At 44.3% G+C, this 16,099-nt stretch overlaps 1 protein-coding gene across 1 annotated transcript in view; it reads right to left on the bottom strand.

The window, feature by feature from the left end:
* Positions 1 to 9,600: 9,600 nt before the first annotated feature.
* SLC4A1AP (solute carrier family 4 (anion exchanger), member 1, adaptor protein) overlaps positions 9,601 to 16,099 on the bottom strand; it is a 24,203-nt gene continuing 17,704 nt past the window's right edge. Inside the window, 4 exon segments of the mRNA XM_015566427.1 lie at positions 9,601 to 9,932; positions 11,416 to 11,485; positions 13,483 to 13,550; positions 14,186 to 14,272. Coding sequence (XP_015421913.1) covers positions 9,883 to 9,932; positions 11,416 to 11,485; positions 13,483 to 13,550; positions 14,186 to 14,272 — 275 coding nt within the window. The 3' untranslated portion in view covers positions 9,601 to 9,882.

Consider the following 16,099-nt stretch of genomic DNA (forward strand, 5'->3'; position numbering starts at 1 on the left):
TGTTAACAGGGGATCCTCCATCTCTTCCTCTGTTGACCCCTCCCACCTTCCATGTCTCTAGGGCCCTGTGCTTACTGTCTTAGTTCTTCCTCCCGCCCTGTGAGATGCCTCTAGAGTGCAATACGCACGCTCAGTGTGATGGCCCCACGCTCTGGACTCTGGGACCTAATTTCTGACACTGTAAAGGGCTCTCTCAAGCTCTCTTCTGAGGTTCTCCCCCGACACCCGGCTTGGTCCTCTTCGTCCCGATGGTGCTTTCCCTGTGGCTGGCTCCTCGTCCTCTGCGCCTTGTTAAGGATGGCCATCCCGCAGGGTCCCTCACGTTGCCTTCAGCTCGCTGTCCTCTGCTCTTGGGAGAAGGCTCTCATGGACTTGATGGTTTCACTAGCTCCTCGAGGCTACCAGCTCTGACATCTCAAGTTCCAGTCCCAATTTCCACTGTCCACTGGACAACCGTAAGCCCTTTGTCATCTCAAATTCCACAGATCTTCCCCCAAACCAGCTTTCCCTTTTCTGTTTGGGGCTTGGCCATTCCCCTGGTCACCAGGCACAAAGGATCCATCAACGTTGACTCTTCCCTCTCCTCTCTGTCCACCTCAATGCAGAGTCCAAATCCTGCCCAGTCCCCCTCTGGGATCTCTCTCTGGCATCCATCTCTTCCGTCCTTTCTCACCTCCACTCACCTGACCCTGGCTCTCAGTTCTGATGGCCACAATAGCTTCCTGGCTGGTGTTTCTGTCTCTGGTCTCTCCATTATTTAATACAGGTTAACTTCTGGGTCAAGACCCATCTCATTATAACTTTCTCAACCACCTGAACTGCTTTAACACATCTCACCTGGTCCATGCACTTTGCCAGTGCATCTTATCTTGCCAAGTGGTATCTCTCCTACTGCTATTTAGCTTTTCACATTTCTCACCTAAATGGGAGCTCCTAGAGCCCTTTCTCAGCCCTTGATCTGAGCTTACCCAGGGTCAGCCGGGATCCCTGTTGCTGTACCCTGGCACTTAACACAAGTGCTTCTGATTCCTCATTGTCTCCCCTACTTTTCATTCTGGCTCACTTCAGCCCTCTTTTTTTATTAACCAAGGAGTGTGCCCTTCACAAGAAAGCAGAGAGTCCAAGTCCCAATGCCTAGAGGGACCAGCAGGTCGTGAAATGGGTGAGGAGGGCCAGGTGTGCAACGAAGCAGTGGTGGGGCATGGCATCTAGATCCCATGTCCCCTGTCCACAGGGGTTGCTGCCACTCAGCCCTCCTTCGTTGACATTAGGCCCCGTGTGGCCAGGTTATCCAGTTTTACAAAAAACAACAAATTTGGATTTTTACAGGAAACTTCCCTATTCTTAAAAACATGGTGCAGACCAAATAAAACACCACTTGCAAGCTAAATCCAGCAGGTAGCCCTGGACTCAAAGGTTTCCTGCCTTGTAAGTATTCGTGATGTAGCACAAAGCACTGTGGACTAGGAGTTTCTCACCATGGTTATGCCAGTCAGGGGCTGTGTAACCTTGGGTAAGTTGCATCCCCTCTCTGGGCCTCAGTTTCCTCATCTGTACAATGAAAGATCCTATTAAATGATCCCCAGTACCTTTCAACTTGGTAATTCTGTGGTCCTATGACTTCTCCTAAGCGGTGGGGGAAATCCTGTTTAATTGAATCGTCTGGTTATTGAGATTTACCATAAATACACACCGAACATAGCTTACCACATTTCAAAGAACTAGGACACAATAAGGCATTAGTTAACTGAAATTCTCCAGGGTTAACTGGAAAATCCCCTTTTAATCAAGCTTATTGTTGAAAGACTTTCTAAAACACCGGAGTTCAATTTCCTGCCTTTCTAAGCACAGGAGCTGCGGTGATGCCGGGCGAGGGGAACTGATGAGTCAATGTCTGGGATGGTTCTGCCACCTGGGCTGAAAGGGCAGCAGCAGAGGGACCCCGGGATCCTCGCAGGACACTCCCAGCCTGGGGGCTGCTCAGAGCAAGGACTGCCTGGCTGGGGCCCCACCAGCCTCTTTGTGGGACTCAGACTCCCGGGCTTACCAGCCACTTTGGAAGAATATTCACTTGTAAGCTGGGGATTCGCTGGAAACTGGCACTGCCTGGGACCTTTGTCAAGGCTGAAGGTCGTGACACAACCCAGAGCCCCTTCCCACCGAAGAGCCGTGGAGCCCAGCAGGCCTTGGTCGGAATCCGGACTCTTCCGGGCTCGAGCTGTGGGAGTGAGCAGACGGCCAGTGTCCTTTGGCTTCAGTATTTGCCACAAGATCTCCCCTCTCCTGGCCTTAGCCACACTGCATAGTGGAAAGGAAGGAGGCTCCTTCGGAACCAGTAGCTCTGGAGTTTCCCCCTCTACGGGCAACTTGCTTAGATTACAGACCTGGAAGGGACCCCAAAACTCCCATGCTCCCCCCTCTCACATTCCAAGGAATGAGCAGAGGCCCAGGCTCGGGGCAGACTTGCTGGAACCCGTGGATCTGGTTGGAGGCCCCATCTGGTGCTTTCCCTGGCCCGCAGCCTGCCTTGTTTATTTGTTCAGCATGTTTGTTTCGGCCATGGCACAGCCTGTTCTGACTCTGGGACATTTAAGAGGTGAGCCAAGAAAATCACAGGAAAATGGTTTGTTCTTGGAGCTAAGGTGCAGGCAGCCAGGGTGGGAGACAGTCTCAGGCCAGGTCTCTTTCCTTCTGCTCTCGGGAACCAAAGGGACTCCGGTGGGGCTTCCTGGGCCTTGGTTTTCCCAGGACCATGATATAGAACGATTGGAACATGCAACCGTAAGATGGCTGGTTCTCATCTTCTCCGTCATTGGCTCCATTCCACACCCCAGCTTCCACCCACTGAGCTCAAGCTACAGCCTGATCCACTTGATCAGCCAGGAGTGGAGGTGTTGGGCTCAGCACCTGTGCTTCTGCCCTCTGCCTGCAGCAACCTCCTTCTCTCTGCTCGTGAATCTTATTCTTCAAAACCCAGCTGTTATATCACTACCTCTAAAACCCTGAACTCCCCCTCAGATAGTCTGCCAGCAACTTTGCTTTTGTCTGATGGGTAGTCAGTGTAGTAATGCCACTTACTAGCTCCTGTTCACAGAGCACTTATTTGCAGTTATATAAACATTTGACTACCAAAAACTTGGAAATAAATAATAAGTGCACTTTGGGGGGGGTGGGGGTTCTGTTTTAATTGATTTCAGAGAGGAAAGAAGAGGGAGAGACAGAAACATCAATGATGAGAATCATTGATCGGCTGCCTCCTGCATGCCCCACACTGGGGATCAAGCCCACAACCCTGGCATATGCCCTGATTGGGAATCAAACTGTGACCTGGTTCATAGGTCGATGCTCACCCACTGAGTCATGCCAGCCAGGCTAAATGCACTTTTTGGCTGACAGAATAATTTATATCAATCTAAGTCCAGGGTGGTAGAGGGAAGAAAGGATGACAAAAGGAATTCTGGTGGCAAAAAAGGTCTTATGCAACCCTAGCTGGTTTGGCTCAATGGATAGAGTGTTAGCCTGTGGACTGAAAGGTCCCAGGTTTGATCCCAGTCAAGGGTACATGCCTGGGTTGCAGGCTCAATCCCCAGCAGGGGGCGTGCAGGAGGCAGCCAATCAACGATTCTCTCTCATCATTGATGTTTCCATCCTCTCGCCTCTCCCTTTCTCTCTGAAACCAATAAAAATATATTTTTAAAAAGTCTTATGCAGCCTTTTGACACACATGGCTGCCTCATTTGCCCAAAAGACGTGGCACATAGTAGGTGCTAGAAATATTCTCTGAATACCATGAGCATGTGAGGATGGAGGAGCATGTAATGAGGATGACATCCCCTGGCCCCGGGGTCATTGAAGCCTCTGTCAACCCTAGCTGGCTGTCCCCAGGGGGCCAGGCTAAGAACCAATTCAAGAACTGTCCTAGCCTCAGGCTCCTTTCCCCTAACTGGTGACGTGCCAATCCTTAGCCCGCATCCACGCAGCACTAACGTTGGTGAGAACCTGGGGACAGCGCCGTGTGTTCTGGAGCCCGCTGCCCGCTGCAGGCCCTTTGCTCCACAGCTCTGCAGAGTCTGGCCAGCTGTGGGAGGTGCTGTTCTCCTCCACTTCCAAGATTAGCTCAGACCTTAAAAATCACAGCCTGGCGCCTGTTCCTCTCATGCCAAGGAAAACAGTAGATGTCAGAAACCTCCTTAGGTATCTGGAAGTGAACAGCTCCTTCTGCTCCCTCCCTTCCTTGTATGAGGTCACTAAATCAGGATGACAAAGCACACAGTGACATGTACCGTTGGGACTTGTTCCCACATAGATTCCAGGCCTCCAACACCTCTCCTCTCCATGCTCAGAGTGGCAGGCCCAGGTGTGGGCAACCAACTGAGCTGGATGCTAGGGATCCTGGGAAATGGAAGGCATGCACTGTAGCTATAAAGAGTAGGTCCTGGATGGACGTGGGTAAAAGAGGGAATCGGATGTTAGCACCACTGGACATTTGCACAGGGGCTCCCAGGCATCAGCATGCTCTCATTTGTTCTCGTTGGAGGTAAGGAGGGTGAGAATTCTTTTGACTTCACAGATGAGAAAACAGGTCAGCAACTTACTCAGGGCTACAGGGCTTAAGGGTCAGAGCCAAACGTGAAATTAGTTTTATGACTCTAGTGACATCTTCCCACCTCACCACAGTTCCTCGAACTTCAGTCACTGGTAAACCTGCTTCATACTTTTGCCTTGTTGCATAGCAGCCTCCTATTATTTCCTTAATGTTTTTCTTTAAATAAATTCACTTTGAAAATTGACCTCGTTCTAAGCAACACGTGTGTATATGTGTGTAAATAATTATGTATGTACTAGTGTATGTATCATTGCTAAAACTGAACGTTTTCATCCTCCTCCCCTAAGTCAACTCTTGTAACACCGGGGAGACTGGTGCCCCCTTTGAGAAGCTGTCCGTTGCCCTGCACCCCCTGCATGGCTAAGAATGCACCTTCACACGCTGGCAGTCACTACGTGGCCGCCAAGCAGGATCACTCGGGGCCAACACTGTTGTTCTTAGGGCTGTGCCTCCAAATCACCGAATCACTGAATCCTGGAGGATAAGAGAGATATCACAGAATGCAACTCCTAAGGGGCAAGGCCTTACACAACATACCCAGTCACAGCCCTAAAGATTACGGAGGCACCATTCAAAGGTATAAAGATGAATCAGATAAGTCCTTGCTCTTAAAAACAAAGGTTACAAACATAAACAACTGAAAACTAGAAGAATAAGCAAAGGGTCTGGAATCAGAGAAACTAGACTTGGTTCCACCACCAACTCGCCTTTGAACAAGCCCCTTCCTGTTTCTGAGCCCCAGTGTCCTTAAACGGAGATGATAGTATTCCTTCTTTTTACCTTTTTTTAAAATATATTTTATTGATTTTTTACAGAGAGGAAGGGAGAGAGATAGTTAGAAACATCGATGAGAGAGAAACATCGATTAGCTGCCTCCTGCACATCCCCCACCGGGGATGTGCCCGAAACCCAGGTACATGGCCTTGACCGGAATTGAACCCGGGACCCTTCAGTCCGCAGGCCGACGCTCTATCCACTGAGCCAAACCGGTTTCGGCTCTTTTTACCTTTTAAGACAACAGGAGATTCAGATCTTCTAAATGGGCGTGATATATCAAAACATCAAGTTTTGTACCTCAATTCAGTACAATTTTTGCTAATTATACCCCAATAAAGGGAGAAATGGGAGTGAAAATGCTCTGTAAAAGACCATAAAGCTATGATGTAGTGTATAAGTACTAGATAGGCAATGCCCAAACTCCTGAATAGAATATTTGCATTATGACTGCAGAATGACTCTCTCCAGTGAAAACTACCAGAAATAGCTTGGGGAGAGATTTGGGGAGGCCTGACCAGTGTCCCTAACTTCCTGCTTCCAGGTCTTGGGCCTGTGAAGACGATGGTGAGCTGCACCAGCTTGCTGCCCTTCACTCCTTCAGAAACCTGCTTTTTATTCGGATTCTCATTCTTTCTGCTTTGAAACATGTTTTCTAGCTTCCCACCCCGTGGCCAAGTTTTTGGATAATAATGGATCTTTGCTGCCCTCTGGTGGCCACTCCCTGCAATAGCTGCAGTGACTTTTTAAGGGCTGTGCGTGACAGCCTGAGGAAACCAGAGCCAACCCTCAAGATCAAGATTTTCCAGGGCTGGCAGAGGGCTTACAGCCCAATTAAAGGCAGCTGCTGGAGTCCAGAGCTCCTTGACGGGAAGGGGCAGTTCCACAGGGATTTGCCCAAGTAGGACAAAAATCCAGGCCTCTGTCTGCATTAACGCCGCTAAAATGTTCAGTTCCTTGACTGGGACTAAAGTTTGTCTGGAAATGAAGATGGCCCTTCCCTCTCTGCCTAGAAAACCCCAGGGTAGGAGGGCCAGGACTAGAACCTACCCTCCAACCCTTTTAAAGCAAAAGTTAACTGAGCACTTGTTTTGTGAACTGGTAGATGCCAAAGGGTGCAATGCAGGTGGATACAAAATAAGATATATAGTTCCTGTCCCCAACTCATAAATGCTACAAGCATAATAACCTAAGCACACATATAATTTAATGGACACCTTGCAAATCGCCTAAGGGCTATCATAGAAGTAGAAATAGCATGCTACAGGGCTGGTGGGGAAGGAGAGGCAACAACCACGGGAATCGGGGTTTCCTCAAAGTAGAGTCACTCAAGTTGGACTCTGAAAATGAGTAGAGCCTTACCTAGCAGACATGATACTAATAATTACATGTTGGGAGAGCTGTTTATGTGCCCAGCATAGTTAAGGATTGTGTAGCTACATCGGTTATTTAATCCAGCTCCATGGTATGAGATAGGCACTATTTTCTCTAGTCAATAGACAAGGAAACCAAGGCTCAAGGCCATGTATACAGCAAGGATTCATAGAAAACAGAAAGTAAAAGCAAAAGTGTTTGGGGCAAATTATTAGCATTACAATATAAGGTACCCCTGGTCAGGTGGCAGAAAGGAAGGGACAAGGGCATATGGAGGGGGTGGTTATGATGATCAAAAAGTACAGGAACCATCCTAGCCAGTTTGGCTCAATGGATAGAGTGTCCACCTGCAGACCAAAGGGTCCTCGGTTCAATTCCAGTCAAGGGCACATACCTTGGTGGCAGGCTCCTCCCTGGCCCAGACCCTGGTCAGGGCTCATGCAAGAGGCAACTAATAAATGTTTCTCTCACATCAATGTTTCTCGCTGTCTTTCCCTCTCTCTCCCACTCTTCCTAAAAATCAATGGGACAATATCCTTGGGTGAGGATTAACAAACAAACAAACAAAAATGTACAGGAACCCAAAAGGTGAAGGAATTAAGTACAAATTGGTAGTTACAGAATAGTCATGGGGATATAGAGTACAGCATAGGGAATATAGTCAATAATATTGTAATAACTATGTATGGTATCAGATAGGCACTAGTTTTATGGGGTGACCTACTTTAGTAAGTTATATAATGTCCAATCACTGGGTTACATACCTGAAACTAATATAACATTGTATGTCAACTGTAATTGAAAAATAAAAAATTATTTTAGAAAAGTACAGAAACCCTATGATAAGGTATTTGAAAGCCTCAAGTGAATTTAGACCTCACTCTCTGAATAATGAAACCCTTTGAGCTTTCAGATCAAAGGATTCTGCTCAGGATGCACTTTAGGCTAATTCAGATGCACTTTAGGCTCCTTCAGGGAGGAGGCAGATAAGAGGAAGAGAGATCTGAGTGCAGTCAGCGTTGTGCAGAGCGTGGGTCAGGCCAGTGGGCGATGTAGAGGGATAAATCCTAAAATCTCTACACAGAGAACCTGTTCAGATTGACTGGGGGGGGACAAAGAAGGTGCAGCTATCCTCGGTGGGAACCACTGTCTCCTCACACACTGAGCCCACCAACCTGCATCATCAAAGCCAGATCCAACTGGGGAGAGAGAGATTTCTGGTCTCCCATGGACTGGAAGTCTCATTCTCACCCTTCTATAGTTGTGCCAAACCTCTAAAACCAAAGCAAGGCAGTCTGTTCAGATTTCAGAGAAGAAATCTCGAAAACTGTTCTCAATGCCCACATCAAGTGAGGCATCTCAAGATCAAAAAGCCTGTCACAAGAAGACACCATACCGGTTTGATGCTGTGACCTGCCTCCCAAAGGTCAAGGAGAGTTTTATGTCATTTCCCAGCAGTCCCACCAAACCTGCTTGGGTCCAAACCCTGCAAGGGAAGTCAGCCCACCAGGGGCTTGGATTCCTGCTTCTGATTGGATTGCCACCGGACTGGCAGGCGCGCTGGCTCCCTCTCTCAGGAACCAGCCACAGCTGCTGGTCACTTGTCACACCCTATCCAGGAGGGGGCAGTTTGTCAGTGGTAAAGCAACAGATCCCCATCCTGTGACTAATGGTTTCCTAAGTTAGTAATGAGGAAAGGCTTGGGCTACCAGGACATGGTGCGGCTTCATACTTCCTATCCTAGATTAGGACAATTCCAGAGAGAGAGTTTATAGCAGGCATTCAGCAAGCATTTCTTTTTTTTCTTTTTTGGTTAATCATCACCCCAGGACATTTTTCCATTGATTTTTAGAGAGAGTGGAAGGGAGGGGGAAAGTCAGACATAAACATTGATGTGAGAGAGATACATTGATTGGTTGCCTCCTGCATGCCCCCTGACCAGGGCAGAGGATTGAGCCCACAACCCCAGGCATGTGCCCTGACCAGGAGTCAAACCATGACCTCCTGGTTCATAGGTTGATGCTCAACCACTGACCCACACCGGCCGGGTAATATTGTTTTTTGAGAAATGAAAGACTTACCACCCTTAGCAGACCAGACTTCTCACATCTGTCAGGGTAACTAAAGTTTCTTCTTACTGCGTCTTGCCCACCTCATGTACGTCTGATCCCTATGAAGAAAGCGTCGTCCTTGCCCTCTCGCTGAGCCACAGCATTTCTCCTGCCTGCTCAGTATACCTGCCTCCAGCCCAGTCCACAGGCTCTCTACCTGCTTTCACGCCTGGCTTTCCTTTCCTGTAGAAGTGAGGTGTTAATGATGGGGGTAGCAGGGGGTGAGATAAGGCATCCTCTCACATTTCTTTATGCCTCCAGAGAGAAAGGAACTTCTATTCCTCTCTCCACAGAGGTGAGAAGCCCCACACTGCGCAAGACACATCCAGCTTTTCATTCTGTGACCTTATTTGCACCTTTCTTTCCACTGGAGGAGTAACTACTCTGATTGGTCAGAGTCCAGGACATTCAGAGGGCCGAGTTTTATCAGGACTGTGCATGAGGTATGCTATGGTCCTGAACGGGTCCTGGTAAGTCCAGGCCTGTTCTCAAACCTGGCAGGAGGATTACAGTGGGAGGGAGTAAGAAACCCCCATTGTGCATCTATTTTTTAGTTCCCAGAATGACAGGGACCCCCGGGGAGGGGGAGGGTCTTATATTTCAACACTCTTTGAGGAGGCAACATCAGTGAATCCTGGGGCCTAACCGCCAGAAGCACCCCACTGCTCGGGAAAAGCACAGGCCCTAAAACTTAATGAAAGACGTGTGGCCTGAAACAAACAGGAGCCATCTTCACCGTCTCACTTTAACATAGTCATGTCTCTTACTTTACTAAGTCTCAAAATATATGGTTCCTTTTTACATACATACACAAACACTTTTAAACATAAATATCAAATTCAAGAAAATCTGATGGGAAGATAAATTTAGGAAGCCAACAGGATAGGAGAGAAGGCCAATCACCAGATTTTACAAATGATCATCTGAAATCCTTCTCTGGACATTCAACTTGATATGTTATCCTAAATATCCCATATCACATGGTCCGCAAGGTCTTCCGTTAGGATTCTGAAGCAATTAGTAGCCATACTTGTCATTAAGATGGGTCCTGCCATCTCCACTTTGACCTACATCAGAGTATAAAAAAAGAAAGGAAGACATTCAATTTTCCAAGGTCAGAAGGGAAAAGAAAAGACATCAGTGGACCAAAAAGTAAGACACAAAGCAAATAGTTTCTTTTGCTGTAGACATTTGACTTTTTGCATACAATTTCAAAATATGGTCCTCTTTTCACTTTACCCTAACATTAGCAGACAGAAGAGCATATGTGAATTTCTGTTAATTACTAATATATTAGAAACCCAACCACAGAAAAAGCAACCTGTGATGAGCATATGGGGAAACAAGAATCTTCTATACGGCCATAAAGATATATGTATGAATGTAAATGGCCACAATGTCTATAGAATTCGATTTATAATATCTTTAGCCCTAGCTGATTTGGCTCAGTGGATAGAGCATCAGCCTGCAGACTGAAGAATCCGGGTTCGATTCAGGTCAAGGGCACATGTCAGGGTTGCAGGCTCAATTCCCAGTGGCTGGTGTGCAGGAGGCAGCCAATCAATGATACTCTCTTATCATTGATGCTTCTATCTCTTTCTCCCTCTCCCTTCCTCTCTGAAATCAATAAAAGAAAAAAAATGTTCATAGCCTCTGATCCATCATGTAATTTTTATGAATATTTTTCTACACATGTAGCTCTGCACTTGTAAAATTACATGTTAGAGGTTACTTATTACAGAGTTGTTTGTAATGGCAAAAGAATGGAAACACAGCAAACATTCATTAAATAAATAAAGGTATATCCATACCATAAAAGAGAACTGTGCAAGCATACATACACACACCCCTACAAATAACTATGGAAAAGTCCCTATACAGTGATAAGTGCAAAAGAGCAAGGCACAGAATATGCTTCCAATTTTGTAAATTACATTGTTTGCCTTATCTGGAATAAGAAAAACATTTATATGAATAAGCATTCAAAGTGACATAATTAGAAAATATTTCATTGCAGGAAACCCCAAATAACACCCCTTTCTGCCTTATTTGGAAAACATCTCAACAACATTTTCTAATATAAATTTTGTATAGTATGAAAAGAAAGGGTTGATTAAAAGGATAAACTTGCCGAAACCGGTTTGGCTCAGGGGATAGAGCGTCGGCCTGCGGACTGAAAGGTCCGAGGTTCGATTCCGGTCAAGGGCATGTACCTGGGTTGTGGGCACATCCCCAGTAGGAGATGTGCAGAAGGCAGCTGATCGATGTTTCTCTCTTATCGATGTTTCTAACTCTCTCTCTCTCTCCCTTCCTCTCTGTAAAAAATCAATAAAATATATTTTTTAAAAAAGGATAAACTTATTTCTATGATATCCTACTTGAGAAAAAAGGCGAATATTCTTATTTTATTCTTGTGTTATTATTTATTAAATACTGTATTATTTATTTGTATTAAAATTGTAAACCTACTTTTGTCCAGCCCTATATATTACATATTCACACGTGTACATAACTAAATCTTAGAGGAAAAGAAAAGTAAAAACAATCTACCTTCAGGTGGGACCCACACACAGTAGTCTGGGTCATCTTCTGGATATGTGGAGGAAAGTGTTGGTGGAAGCTGGAAAGAAAAGATAGGTTTTTTTATTCAAATTTTTTTAACTCTAAGAATTATTGTCCTATGCCTGTCAGAACGTGCCCAGGTTATATGTTAGGTTTCTCTCTCCCTCTCCCTTTCTCTCTAAAATGTGTGTGTGTGTGTGTGTGTGTGTGTGTGTGTGTGTGTGTGTGTGTGTGTTTTTAAGAGAGAACAGCCCAGCCGGAGTGGCTCAGTGGTTGAGCATCAATCTATGAACCAGGAGGTCACTGTTCGATTCCAGGTCAGGGCACAAACCCAGATTGCAGGCTCAATCCCCACATGGGACATGGAGGAGGCAGCTGATCAATGATTCTCTCTCTTCATTGATGTTTCTATCTCTCCCTCTCCCTTCCTCACTGAAATCAATAAAAATCTATTTAAAAAAACAACAACAACAAAGAGAGTACAGTTCCCATTAATGATCTTGACATAAGTAATCAAAAAATGGGAGCATTCTCTCTCTGAACCTTATTTTTTTCCCTGTAAAGCATCAACGAGCTGATTTCAGAGAGAGTGAAGTGATGTTTTTTAAAAGGGGCAGTTAACACAGGTCTGAGTTCTTTCCTGTAGAGAAAACTTTGGCATTTGCCTTTTGATCTAAGTGCAGGAACAAATTAGCATAGCTGACTTGATGGTTATCCTTTGAAAGACCTGTTTGCAAGTTGGTCTTAGCTGGCATCTGGGAACTTGGATATCAGGAAGGTTCCTACTATCCTAACTGATAAGAGCGGCTCACTGTGCCTGAACTGTTAGTAAAAACAATGTGATTGATACTGAACACTTGCTTTCCTTCTGGGAGAATGGAATTTGGTACATGCCAGTCATGGGGTGAGCCTATGTGATCTCAGTCCTCAATAAAAACCCTGGATACTGAGTCTCTAATAAGGTTTCCTGGTTAGCAACATTTCACAAATTGTCACAACTCGTTGTCAGGGGAATTAAACACATCCTGTGTGACTCCACTGGAAAAGGACCTTAGTAATTTTGTGCCCCAGACTTCACCCGTGTACCTTTCCCTCTGCTGACTGTGCTTGGTATACACTTTTGCTGCAGTAAATCACGGCTGTGAGTACAACCACATGCTGAGTGCTGTGAGGCTTCTTGTGAATCACCTAGCCTGAGGGTGGTCTTAAGGACCTCCCCACTCAACCCAGCAATCTCATTTCTGGGAACCTACTATATCCATACAAAATTATGTATATACAAGATTATTTATAGCACTGCTGTAATAAAAGACTGGAAACAACACAGTGCCTGTCTACAGGGAGCTGGTTAAATAGAGTAGATTCATACAGTAGGAAACTCTTGGTGTACTCATAAACAGTGATTTCCATGATAGGTTAAAAAACAAACAAGATGTAGCCCTGGCCGGTGTTTCTCAATGGTTAGAGTGTCGGCCTGCACACCAAAGGGTTGCAGGCTCGATTCCCAGTTAAGGGCACATACTTGGATTGCAGGTTCGATCCCCGGTTGGGGTGCGTGCAAGAGGCAACCAAGTGATGTGTCTCTTTCACATCAGTTTCTCTCTCCTCTGTCTCTCTCTCCATCCCTCCCTCCTTTCCACTCTCTCTGAAAAGCAATGGAAACAATATCCTCAGGTGAGGATTAACAACAACAACAAAAATAAGATGCAGAATGCAGTACATTACATCCTACCTTCTGTGAAATATAAGGAGGAAAATAAGAATATATTACTCAAGTGACTTTGTATGGCATACTAGGATATGAAGATTCACAAATTAATAAAAGAAATATGTGAGCAATTCTAAGGAGCAGGGTAGATGGAGATAAGAATAGAGAACTCAAAAAGTAAACGCTCAAAAATAAAAATAGAGCCCAGGCTTCTAGAAGAGGGGATATAAGGCAGTTGGGAACTCTGCTAAGACAGTCCCTTAAGATTCATTTGTTTGGATGTGGTCCATGACAAGGGGATTCATTTTTACTTTCAGAGAAGTGAAGATTATGACTAAAGCACTTACTTTGCCTGGACCAGGAGCTTTCTTTTTCTTCAATTCATCTCTGTTTTTCCCATATTCATTCTTTGATACTAATTTAAGGAAAAGAGGGAAAAAAGAGGCAATAGCTATTTCAAAATAAATAGAAAAAACATTCTTTCCACGAGAGCATTATATTTATTGAAGAAAACATGTACCAATCAAATTCTCAAAAATTCCTTCTATTATTGTAAAGACTATATATTAAGATAATTTCCCCTTCACTAATAACCCTAGTTTTCAAATCCTAAAGCTATTCTACAAACTTGAATATAATCACTCCATTTGAATAGGTGAAGGAAAATGGAGCTGGCTTTACTTACCACAGTTTAACCATTACAGTTAAAAGCAGTAGAAAAACAGAAAAAAGTCCTTTGACTAGGCCAAACTGTCAACCGATTTCTTTTAGTAGTTTTGGAATCACTCCCATGATAGGCACGCATTCAATTCGGGGGAAAGTAAAATTGTGGAGGGCTTTGCATGGCCCGAGGAAAAGAAAGACAAATGGGATGGTATCAAACATAAACCTCTCATATCTTCCAATTCTCTCCGGCGCCCGGCAGCAGCATCCACCCAGCGTCTTAAAGGCCATTCTCTGTGCTGCCTCAGGTCAGCTGCCACCCCTCCTCTGGGACATCCGTTAGCTGCCTGTATGAAGAGCAGCAAAGGAGTCGGCTGTGCTACTTACCTGAGGGTTCCTCACGTGATGCAGCTGTTTCACTAATGTCTTGATCATCTTTATTCTGTTCCACTTGGCTGAGTTGAGACCTGTTTTCTATAAAATGCAAAACCAAAGTATATTGTTATTATTTAATTCCTGGTGGGGAACCTGGAAAACAAAAACAGAAGCAAGGAAAGCTAAATACACAATCATCCAGTTTTACTATCATTAGCTTCAACTAAAATTAAGTTTTCAATAAATGTGCCTCCAGATGTCTAACATAGAATCACCAATTTTCCACTTTAAAAACTGGCCACTTCTAAGATAAAACTTTTAGCAATACTTACCAAAGCCTTAAAAATGTACATATTCCTTGAAATGTACATATCCTAGAAATCCTACTTCCAGGAACATATTCAAAGAAAATAATCAGAGATGAGCACTAAGATGTTATTATATACAAGTATGTTTAAAATAGCCAAAATTAACAGATACCTTCCCTGTCTAACAGGGAGTTGATTAAATACGTTACAGCACATGCATGTAATGGGCCACTATGTCCCTTATTGAACCACATTTTTAAAGTATATTTTAAAACACAGGTTATAAAATAGCATGTACAATATGATCCCAATGTTGTTAAACAAACAAATAAAAAGGCCTAAAGTAATTCTAACAGCTACAGATTTACTAATTAATGTATCTTATAAACCAAACTTAAAGTTTGCTATTTTTACACACACATATTTGCTTTGGTCCTTTAAACAGACATACAAAAAAAAATACAAAAGTACAATACTAACTTTTCCCCTTTCTGCTGTATGGATCCAAGACCAGAGTTACAAAAAGTAAATATAAGAACCATTTTTGAAAAGCCTAAGCATTTTGCCAATAACTAAAGGAGAATGGAAAAAAAAAAAAAAGATTTACCTCTCTCAGAGAAGGAAATGGTAATTTTTTAAACAACTGAAGGTGATTCAAGAGAAGGTCTCCATACCAGGCCTGGTGTTTTATGAAGACAAGACATGCACACACTCTCACACACATTTAATGCCAGTTCTTCCCCGCCAGCCCCCCCGCCCCCTTGCTCCCTATTTTCTGTGCAGACTCAATCTTGGTAAGCAGTTTGACCAACCTGTAGGAAAATAACCCTGCAGTGGACCAGGGATAAGAGGATACTAAAAAGATAAACAATCATCTTTCGGGATGGGATCATGGGCGTTTTCTATTTTCTTCTTTGGCCTTTCATGTATGATTCAGTTTCTAAGTGAGCATAAATGCCTTTTACAACTGAAGAAAATACTTTTAAAAACCAATCAATTCCCTTTTTCTTCAAACTTTGCTGTGGTGGGTAAATGCTATATGCAGGTTCTCTGCTAGGCACCATGGACAAAAAAATGAATGTCATGATGCTTCCCGAGAAGTATGTCCAGTGGGTATAATTATGCTTAGCATCTGCTTTAGGATGGGTGACAAATGAGTAAGGGGAGGCTTGTCTTGAGACCACCTGACCAGGACTCACCATCTACCATATTCCACTGCTCTCCAATCATATAGTGGCAACAGCTCAGGACTGACCACAGTAGCCAGAGTTTCAGATTCTATAGTTTTGAATTTTCCATAATTGAACAGACTGAACATACCTGCCCTTATTTTGCAATGAGGATAAGAAATGACTGGCAGTTACTGGTACTGGCACAAGAATAGGCATATAGATCAATGGAATAGAATAGAGAGCCCAGAAATCGGCCCGAACCAATATGCTCAATTAATATTTGACAAAGGAGGCAAGAACATACAATGGAGCCAAGATAGTCTCTTCAATAAATGGTGTTGGGAAAATTGGATAGATATATGCAAGAAAATGAAACTAGACCACCAACTTACACCATATACAAAAATAAACTCAAAATGGATAAAGGACTTAAATGTACGACAGGA

This window comes from Myotis davidii, unplaced genomic scaffold (assembly GCF_000327345.1).
Source record: "Myotis davidii unplaced genomic scaffold, ASM32734v1 scaffold238, whole genome shotgun sequence".
Lineage (NCBI taxonomy): Eukaryota > Metazoa > Chordata > Mammalia > Chiroptera > Vespertilionidae > Myotis > Myotis davidii.